Below are 10,158 nucleotides of genomic sequence, written 5' to 3'. Positions count from 1 at the left end.
GAATCCCCTGGGTTCTCTCCTTATTCTGTCCCCGATCAGCAGGGCGACCTGGAGCCAGGCCCTCATGTCCCTGTGCCCTGTCCCTGCATCCGTGGGAGGGGGAGGATGTTGTCAGTGTCATGGGCTTCCTCCTAGAACCAACAGTAGTTGGGAAAGTGCTGTAGGGAGTTGCCGGTGCTGAGCAAAGGTAAAGTGTGAAAACTGCTGTTTGGTTCCATGCAAAGCAGGGGGAAATGGGGACAAGGGTGAAGCGGTGCTCCCGAGCGAACAATGGTTTCTTAGGGAGGGAACCAGCCTTGGAGGTAGAGGGACAGATGCTGGAACTGAGGTGCTTGGCCAAAGCAGGCAGCAGTGACAGTGTGGCTGCGGTCAGATGTGAATGGGAGAAGGGGAATGAGCTGGGTGGCCGAACGGACGGGTACAGCCGAAGGGCCCTTGATCCCACAAACCAGGTCACTTAAGTTGTCCATGCCTTGGTTTACTCCTTTGTAAAATGGGCCCACTGATGTGTGCTCTGAGGCAGAACAGGATCATCTATTTGAAAGCCCTTTGCAAAATGTGGAACAGGGCACAGAGGCCATTGAGCTCACGGGGGAAGGGATCCTAGGATTCTGAGCTTAGCCAGAGAGTGGCTGTCAGTGATGGTGGGTAAGGTACAGGTTTCAGTTTCCGAATCTTTAAAAAGGGGCCTGGAGCAACAGGGCCCACAAGAACCTTCTGCCACGATGGAAATCGTCTTTGTCTCCTCTGAACAATACAGTCGTCCCTGGTGTGGGTAGTGCGGCCGAGGAACCCCATTTTATCTTTTTTAAAGTTTTTTTTTTTTTTTTTTAGTTTTTATTTTTTTCTTAATGTTTATTTACTTTTGAGAGAGAGAGGGAGACACAACATCCGAAGCAGGCTCCAGGCTCTCAGCTGTCAGCCCAGAGCCTGACGCGGGGCTGGAACTCACGAACCATGAGATCACGACCTGAGCCGAAGTCGGACGCTTAACCGACTGAGCCACTCAGGCACCCCCAGTTTCTGAATCTTTAAATGAAGGTGCATCAAAAGATGATGGAGAAGAGACAACGAAAAAAATGACAAAAACGCCGTAACTATTGTTTTGCCCTTGCCTTACTACAGAGTGAGGATACGCAGTAAGGCCCAGACCTTCCCAGTGGTATGCTTGGGGTTATCCAGGGAGGCTTATGGGGCATGCTGGGAGGATCCTTCTGGCAGGATGATGTATCAGGGAGCACAGCCACTGTGCTCTTGCTTCCCTTATCACGGCCCAGGGAGCACTGGGACAGTGCTCCCCTCTGTGCAAAACAGCATGAAGGGCGAGGAATGTCAGGGCTGGAAGGCACCTCAAAGGTCATCTAGTTCAACCGCCAGTCTGATGCTTGGCATTCTTCCGTGAATTCCTTGTCAGCCGAAACGTGGATGCCCCTTCCCGAGGTGGCCCATTTCATCTTTGGACCACAAAGACCGCAAGGAAACTTTATTCTGAATTTTGAAAGCTCTCAGGGTCCCAAGAATTAACATATACTTTTCCTCATCTAGAATGTTTCCTTATATCCCTACCTTTCCAGTCTCTGTACAACTACTTAAACCATTCATCAATAGCAACAGACTCTCAAAGTCCTTATTCCATGCCCCACACTGTCGTCCATGCTTTACAGATATTAGTTTAGGCAATCTTCTCAACAACCCTGGGAGGAGGGCATTGTACTGTTATTATCCCTATGTTACAGAGGAGCACATTGGAGCACAGAGAGGTTAGGCACTTAGCTCAGAGTGACACAGCTATTATACTTTGGAATCAGGATTCGAACATGGGCCAGCCAGGGGTCCTGCACCCTACTCCCGGGACTTAAAGCCTGTCCTGATCATGCCAGATGGAGCTGCCTTTTCCCTGGCCATTGCCAAATGGCCCTTAGCACTTTCTACCTTGTGTTAAGCCTAGGTACCTGTGATTTAGCCTCCTTGGGGTCAACCAGGCAGAAGCCCTACAGAAAGCCGGGCCTGGAGAGATAGCCATCAGAATTGTTCGCCCAGCCCCGCGCGCAACATTTGCATCTCAAAGAAGCTTTGTGGTTTTCCACTGATTTCAAAGCTCTAACTACAGGGAAGGGCCCCATGGAATGTGCAATTTCGAGGGTTGACAAGGGGCTCCAGGCTGACCCTGGATCGCCTTCACCTCGGAGACGCGGAGACGCGCACACCAAAGAACTCAGCGCCTTTCACCTTCCCTTCAGAGACGGTTGGAGAAACAGTTGTTTGATTTTGTTTTGTTTTTGCCTACAGCCTACAGCTGTTTGATGGCTTTGAGAAGGAAAGTGTCACTCGTGAGGAAATCACGTATTATTACCTCCTGTCCCTGTCGGGGCCAAAAGCCGGGAGAGATGTCTAGTTTCTTCTCTGCAGCCCCATCTCCCGCGAGACTTGTGACTCTAGAGGGGACACACCTCAGCACGGTGGTTGTTTTCTGCATCTACCTTTGCTTCTCCCTGGGTGTGCTTACTGAGGTCTCTCTTAAGGAAATCCTACCCTTCCCTGTCACCCCCAAGCCATCCCAGACCCAGTGGGAACAAGCCGAGGCCTCTCCCCTCAAACTGAGCCTATGCGCCAGCCAGCACCCTGCCCCAGGGGCCCTCAGGGGGCTGCCTTGGTTTCTCCTTGCATCTTTCCCCGGTGCCTAGCCCCCTGCACACCTCACTGCCAGTGTTCATTTGGGTTGAACCAAATCAAACTAAATCCCATTGAAACAAGTCGAATTTAATCTTTATTCCCGAGCTCGCTCTGTGGTACGACCGTGGGATGGGCAGACGAGGTCACTTCCTCCCTGCAGATTCTAAGCCAATGCATTCTTCCATTCCAAAACGTTCCTCCGCTTGTCCTGGAGGTAGCCAAGGGAGCCACTCGCCCAAATGGGCCAGTGGCTGGGCTTAGGAACTCGAAGTTCTCACTCCACCTGGATCTAGGAAGCCTTTGATAAAGATTTGACACCAGAGAATCTCTGTCCAGCACAAGCCATTTCTCTTCTGTGCCTACAAAGGATAAAGATCTATTTGTCCCTGTGTGTACGTTACAAAAAATGAATGGGGATTTAATTACAGCGGCTCATTTCCTAAAAGGAAGTCTTATTTACGATGCACCATATGTTTTGCCAGTGGCCATACCCCTGAGGGCCGGAGTCTTGTCAGATTTCCTTAGATAAGCGGGGTCAGCTTGCCTGGACTCTGCCTGGGGACCTGGGAGGACAGGCCCAGGGTTCAAGGAAGTGGGGAGGAAGATGTAGGTGGGCTACAGAGCTCGGACCACCGGAGACCAGCCAGCAACCTAGGGGAGGCTGCCCTGGCTTCAGAGGATGGAACCAGAAGCTCAAACAATTTGTGATGATTAAAAATCGCCTGGCTTTTTTCATCTACTAAAGTGGCTCTTGACGGGGACAGAGTTTCTCTCTGATCCTTCCTTTTGCGGTTTTAATTCCCTCTCTGCCAGTTCTGAGCCAGCGCAGATGGCTTCCTAGGGCTCCCAGAACTTTCCGTCGAGATGCCCTGCCCAGCAGAGGGGCAGCTGGGGAGGGGGTCGGGCTCTGTCCCTGCGCTCATTCGTCCTTTGACTATTTCCTATCTTTTACCTTTGGTGGTACCCATAGTTCTAGATGCTGTGAAGCTGAGGGCGGGGTCAGATTTCTCAGCGGTGTTCTGATGCAGTTTCTGGAACCTGCTGTAGCACCCAACTCCACTGAGGAGATTTATTAGTGGGAGACACCTCTGCCCACCCAGTTTTCCCTTTTCCTTCCAAGCGCCCTTCCCCTTTGCCAAATACTGCTTCTCTCCTCTTCTCTCTCCACTCTCTCTCCATCCTTCCCCCCCCCCCCCCCATATTGCCTGGATGTCGGACTCTGGGTGGTTTTCCTTCCAGCTCTAGCATTCACCTGCTGAGATCTTTAAAGTAGATCCCTTCTGAGCTGGGGAGTGGGGAGGCGGACACCATAGTCCCTAAAATGTCCCTTCTAGCTCTCACACGAATCAGGCCAGGTAACGGGTGGTCCTGTCTTTTCTATTACATGGGTCTAGCAGATACCCACCTGCTCTGAAGCAGGAAGGAATCAGGCGAAGCCACCGGAAACCAAGCGGCCTCCCGGGACACGATGGACTTGATGGAAATTTGGACAGGATTGCCTGTCCTTGGACGGTGGTCCTGGAAGGCTCCTGATGCTCCCAGACCTGGGTTTTCACTGGAAAAACAGGGAAGGGAACTTGAAAGAGTGACTGACCGCTGGCTGGTGAAGGGGGAAAGTGCGCAAATCGTGAACACTTAACTCTGCTCAAAGGATGGAGATGACGGGTGCTGACTGCGGACCCCGCCACCACCCCCAGGGTCCTGGGGGCCTCCTGGAAGACAGCAGTTGACTTGTGCATCTCTCTTCGTCAGTGCTCACAAAGGAAGTGCTCGGGCTTGCCTGGAGCACCACAACCAGAGCCTGCCCGCTTTCCTGCTGCGGCCCCCACGTCCCCCCACTCTCCCCCGTCCCCCCATGCCTCGTCCTGTCCCCGCACGCCCCCCAGGCCTCTGGACACAACCTCCCTCTGCTTTCCTGAGGGCCCAGACCAGGCCTTTTTCAGACTCCATTTCCAGACTGTGGCTCAACCTTTCAGGCTTCCCTTCACGTGACTTCCAAGGAGGATCTCGGGGGGCTTCGGGGCCCTGTAAGCAGGCTTTCGGATTTCCTGGGACTGCAGGCTCCGTGGGGCTCTCTCAGCTCCCCCTCCCTGAGTAGAAGGTGATTTGTTCCCAGATGCCTTTCACTAATTAGAAACCCCCTTCAGTTCTCCTGTTATGTAAGAATCCAAGGCACCACGTGACCCTCTGAAAAGCTGGGCTCTGTTTTAAACACGGATTTTTAGCCGGGATCAAATGGTGAGATTTTGGCGCCGCTTTGCAGCGGTGAAGCTGCGATCCCCTTCGCCCTTCCTCCTCACCCTCTCCTGCCTTCTCCCCGGGCCTCACCCTGCGGTCAGTCACTGGTGCCCGGGCCTCCGCTTCTCCGGCTTCTCCGGCAGGGAGGCCCGGGCGGTGTGCGCGTGCAAGGGCGCGTGCATGTGCGCGCGCGCGCATGCGCGCGTGGAGGTGTAAGGGCCGGCCGGAGGGTGGGGGCCCGCGGTGCGAGGCGGCCAGGCCGCATTTCTGGCTGCTCATTGTTCAGTCCCCGTCGCCATGGCGACGGGAGCAGCTGCTCCATTCTGGGCCTTGGCTTGGCTGTGCGGGGCGGCCCGCCCGCCTGTCTGCCCGCCCGTCCGCCTGCCCGGCCGTGGGAGCTGCCAGCAACTCGCCCTCCCGCTGCCCACAGGCCCTGCCAGGCTGGGCGCAAGAAAGCGTGTTTACTAACACCATCCACACGGCTCCCTGGGCACCGCGGCTCTGCCCAGAAGATGTCAGGCCGAGGGCACCGGGAGGTGGGCCCAGAGCCAGGCTGTCTCCAGCCCGGGGAAAACTGTCCCCGGCCGGCTGCCGCCCTGGCCTGCCGGCGGGGCCGGGCGAGGGGCTCCCGGCCTCCCGGCACAGCCGCGGCACTGGGGGGCTCCAGGCCCCCGGGAGGCCCTCCCTAGGATGCCCTCCCTGCGGCCTCAACATTCGCGGCCTCAGCGCCCTCTCTCCCCTACGTCTCTCAGAAAGGCTGCCTGACGACAGGCCTGCTCGGGGAGGCCTTGTCGCTGCCCTGACTCGTGCAGCCCTTACGTCGGAATTAGTCGTGGCCACAAATACACAATCACAGAGCTGAAGGTGGCCCGGGAGACGTCTTAGGCAGGTGGTCTCATTGTGCGCATGGAGGAAACAAGGAAGACGGGGACAGGGGGATGGGAAGAGGTTCAGTTCTCAGGGCAAGTCATAGACAGCACAGGGGCCCCCTCCCTGCCCCGGGGCCGCATGCTGGTAACCACGCTGAACTAGAGGCCCAGCCCAGAGGGTTGGTCAGAGCTCCCTGAGGTCCTGAGCCCTTTCTGCCCTTCGTCATCACCCTCCGCTCTCTTTCCCCTGTCCTTCCCTCGTTAAGATCGCTCTAACCTCACTTTCTCTCTGTCCCCATCTCCCTCTGCCCCGCCCCTCCTTCTGCTTGTCTAAGGAGACCTGGGCTGCGTGTGCGGGCGCGTGTGTGTGTGTTTCCTGCCTTTGGCCGGGGAAGGATGTTCCTCCTCTGAATCTCTCCCTCAGCATCCAGCCCCCGGGGGATGACAAGTTACCCAACTGTTGAGTCTGAAGCGTCAGAGCCAGGGGCCATGTGACCTTGACCTGCGTGCACCCCGTTCTTCTCCCCTACCACACCCCTCCCAGGCTTCTCTACCCAGCTAGGAATCTTCTCTGTGTTCTTCTGATGGTCCACTGCCCTCCAGCTAAACCCATTTCCCCCAGTGGGTGTCACACTGCCTGATCTCTCGCCATTATTTCCTTAGATTCCTGGTGAATCAACTCTACAGGGTTTGGTCAACTCTCTTCTGTTGCTGCCTTCTGTTAAGTACCTCTGTTAAGTACCTGTCCTGGGGCAGGGACTAGGAATAGGATGTCAGCCAAAGAGGACCCAGACTTCCCAAGGCCACGTTGTCTACCCCCGGCTCAGCTTGCTTCCTGGCCCCATTCTGTCCCTTGCCTGTGCTGAACTCGGGTCTGCCCCTTCGGGCTTTTAAGGCACCCGTGCCACCACCCCACCCCCCGTGAGGGGCCGGCGCAGGCTCTCGCATTTGCACGCAGGCCAAGGAACGGCGGGGAGGGCGCCTTCTCTTTCAGGGTTTCGTGCCTCAAATCTGATCTGGGCTGTGGACCGCGAGGTTGCCTGTGTCCCGAGGAAAGGGAATCTCCGGCCTCAGCAACCGGATGGGGAGAATAACTTTGGGAGATTTCCAGGTTCCTGCGTGGTCACCTGCGGTCCCCTTGAGGCCAGCCCTGCCGTGCATGGACCTATAGAGCATAAGTCTCTAGGGTGATGCAGAGGGCACCCCTATGGGCAGACCTGATAAGAGTGTAGGAGATAGGAAAGGGGTCCAGTCCGTGAGGAACCAGCTACGTTGGCCTGGGAAGTAGTGCTTGTGTGTTAACCATCGGCCCCGTGTCCACTGTCCTCTCTACGCTGGGCGGTACGTCGTCCCCTCCAAGCCTTTCATTCACTCCTCACAGAGACTCTCTGCAGCAGAAGTGACCGACCTGGGTTTGGAGACAGGAAGGTGAGACCCGGTTTCTGAGACCTGCCCAGGGCGATCAGCCGTGGACCAGAAAACTCAGCTCTATTCGACTGAGAAACTCACCTCTCTTTCCCGATTCATCCTCCCCCCCCCCCCCAGATTTCGGGGTGTCTCTTCTAAACTGTGACCTTCAGAACCAGTTGCCAGTGGCGAAGTCAACAAAGGTGTCCTTAATGACTCCACTCCACGACCACCGCAGGCTGCCCCATCCCTTTCTGGCAACCAAGAGCAGCCTCCTGCCTCTAAGCCTCCACGTCGGCCTGTCCCTAGCTCATTCTGCTAGAAGAATCCTAAAAGGCACATTGCTGAGAAATGAAATGGAATAAAATGATAATGGGAAGAAAGATGAAGGCATGAAAGACAATAGCCACCCAGCACGTTTGACGTGACCCCCACTTACGGGAAATCATATAGGTGAGCACATCTATGTCTAAAAACATTGAGATGCATGGAGAGAGACAGAGACAGAGATTTAGGCTTACGTCTCGTGTTGTGGATGCCATTGATGTGTAGTCAGGCACTAAGTTCACCTGAGGAACAAGCCAAACATGATTCTTTTCCAGTTGTGAGTCAACAACCTCCCCCGGGTTGGTTGTGGGGGTGTGTGTGTGCATGCATGCGTGTGTGTGCACGCACGTGTGTGGTAAACGTCGGAGTAAAAGAGAAAGCCACGGAAGGATCTACTCCAGGTTGTTAACAGCAGTGATCCAGGGTTGGGGGAAGAACGGAGGGAGAGTCAGAGACAAAAGACTGGCTCTTTCTCATTTATCTTTATATCATTTCGCTTGTTACAACACACACACACACATATACACACACGTTACTTCAGCAACTTAAAGCTAACTAAATTTTTAAAAGACCCAAATCTGATTATGTCTCTTGTTACTTAATATCCTTCCATAGCTCCCCATTGCTCCTGGGATATCATCCAAATTTGACATGGTTGGCAGGGCCTTTCATAATCTGCCTCCTGTCTGCTTCTGCCTCCTCACGCCTCACCATGCCAGGTCACAGTCTGGGCTCCAGCCAAACTGAATTCCACTCAGTGTCTTTGCTTGGCCTCCGGCTTCACATCACCATTTCCTGCACCTAGAAGCCTCTCTCACATTTCCCGCCTTGCTCCCCTCCCTGTGCGTTTCACAGAAGGGCGCCGTGGCCGTGTTGTGTTCACCGAGGGGCCACTTTCCCAGGGTGTGGGGAGGAGAGGGAGTTAGGGACGATGTCTGACAAGAGGTTTCAACGGCACTGGGACTTGTTCTGTTTCTTGCTAGAGAGACTGACCCGCTGGAGAATGGTGGTGGAGGAGGCTTGTGCGTTAACATGCTTGGCCTCCCGGATCTCCTTACCAAGGGCCCGTGCCCTCTGTTCCCTTCTGAGTGCACAGGACCATTTCAGAGTCCCACCGCTGGGTGAACCCAGGGTCAAGACAGGCAGTGTCTCTGGCTTTTGACACTGGTGACTTCAATGTAAGGCAACCGTTAGTGTTTGGAAATACGAGCCAAAGACAAGTGGAAAAAGACCCCAAATACCCGCAAGGAGGAAAGCTTTGTAAGGACTTGGGCAGATGGGCCCAGGAGAGAAGAGTCAGGGGCATTTTGGTGTTTTCTGATTGAAGATGTGAGAAGGCTTCCCCAAGAGAAATCACACTCCCCCTGAAGACAGGATTCAGAGTCCTCTGGTCTTTGGCTGGTGACCTTAGACAAGCTGTTGCCCTCTCTGAATCCGAGTCTCCTCCTCTGTGTATTCTTTAAAAGTGCTTCCGTCTCTTAAATTGTTAGAATCTCTTTCCTAGAACTCACAATTCATCCCCATTGTGACTGAAATGCCAGAGTCATAAGTGTAACATTTTCAGTAGAAAAAGATTAAATTAAAACTAATACTTTGCACTTTGATGCACAAACCAAAATGATCAACAGAATAACACAGCTTGACAGCAAAACCCATAATTTAAACAAAGATGTGTGAAATCAAGAAATGCTGAGCTGACCTTACCCAATTCTGTGTGTGTGCGTTTTTAAAGCACTGGTTTTTATATATTTTAGCTGCTATTATTTGAACCAAGCTGGCATCATGTGTAGAATTGGGAGTTATTGTAGTCAGTGTATAAACTGAAAGAAATCAGCCCAGGGGACCCAGCTTTCATGCTTATTTATGGGAAAATGCTGTTTAACTAACCTTGAAGTAAAATCTTCTGAAAAGAAAAAAATCTCTCTTGTGCCTTGCAAAGACTTTCCCCTGAAACACAAAAGGAAAGAAAATGGGATTAAAAAAAAAAAAAATCAAAATAAGTTTATGTGCAAAGAATCATTTTCTTCCCTGTTAATTGGGTATATATGTGAACTTGAAATTATAAAGAGGCCATGTTTAGTAAAGTAGCTGGGGGGGGGGCGGGGAGGGGGTGTCAGGGAGATCCCCGACAGCCTGATTCTTGTGCCCAGGAAGACTTTGGGAGGGATCCTTCCAGGAAAGTTCACCAAGGACTTTTCTTTCTTTTCTTTCTTTCTTTCTTTCTTTCTTTCTTTCTTTCTCTCTCTCTCTCTCTCTCTCTCTTTCTTTCTTTCTTTCTTTCTTTCTTTCCTTTTTGGAGGCTAGGGAGCGTCTCAATGCACTCACACTACCGGTTGAGCCACATTCTCCAGAGTCTCTTATACCAACAACTGATTCCAGCAGGTTCTCCAGCTTCATGCTAGTAGCAACAAGAGTTTGTGAACTGGAAAGGGACTTAGAAATAGCCTGAGCCTTAATTTACAAGAGAGGAAACAAAGCCCAGAGAAGAGAGGGAAATGCCGAAGGAAGAGACCCAGGGAACCCACACTGAGCATCAGGCTCTCCTCGACTTCGCGCAGTGGACGGTGAACTCCAGGCTTGATGGGGGCTCCGGCTGGGGAAGATTTCCTGTCATCTTTCACTGGGAAGAGGGCTTCGGTGTCAC

General features: G+C 53.3%; 1 protein-coding gene and 1 long non-coding RNA gene across 3 annotated transcripts; one reads left to right on the top strand and one right to left on the bottom strand.

Moving 5' to 3' along the window:
* Positions 1-2,749: 2,749 nt before the first annotated feature.
* On the bottom strand, positions 2,750-5,205 carry LOC106980362 (uncharacterized). Of its 2 annotated transcripts, XM_053201217.1 has the most exons (4): positions 5,002-5,205; positions 4,643-4,763; positions 4,079-4,228; positions 2,750-3,032 (listed from the first exon to the last, which is right to left on the bottom strand). In XM_053201217.1, exons 1-4 carry the CDS (start codon positions 5,188-5,190, stop codon positions 2,761-2,763), a joined length of 732 nt encoding a protein of 243 aa, XP_053057192.1. In that variant the 5' UTR covers positions 5,191-5,205; the 3' UTR covers positions 2,750-2,760. The 2 variants fall into 2 exon arrangements, 1 of the variants encoding a protein (XP_053057192.1); XR_001431061.3 differs by lacking the exon at positions 4,643-4,763 and having other exon boundaries at positions 5,002-5,159.
* On the top strand, positions 4,561-7,496 carry LOC128311310 (uncharacterized). Its single transcript, XR_008289672.1, has 3 exons — positions 4,561-5,447; positions 6,325-7,208; positions 7,326-7,496. It is a non-coding gene; the product is annotated as an uncharacterized LOC128311310 (long non-coding RNA).
* The last annotated feature ends 2,662 nt before the right edge of the window (positions 7,497-10,158 follow it).

This window comes from Acinonyx jubatus, chromosome A3, assembly GCF_027475565.1.
Source record: "Acinonyx jubatus isolate Ajub_Pintada_27869175 chromosome A3, VMU_Ajub_asm_v1.0, whole genome shotgun sequence".
In the NCBI taxonomy this organism is placed as follows: domain Eukaryota; kingdom Metazoa; phylum Chordata; class Mammalia; order Carnivora; family Felidae; genus Acinonyx; species Acinonyx jubatus.
Note: the sequence above shows the minus strand (reverse complement) of the source record. Positions and strands in the feature narration are given on the sequence as shown.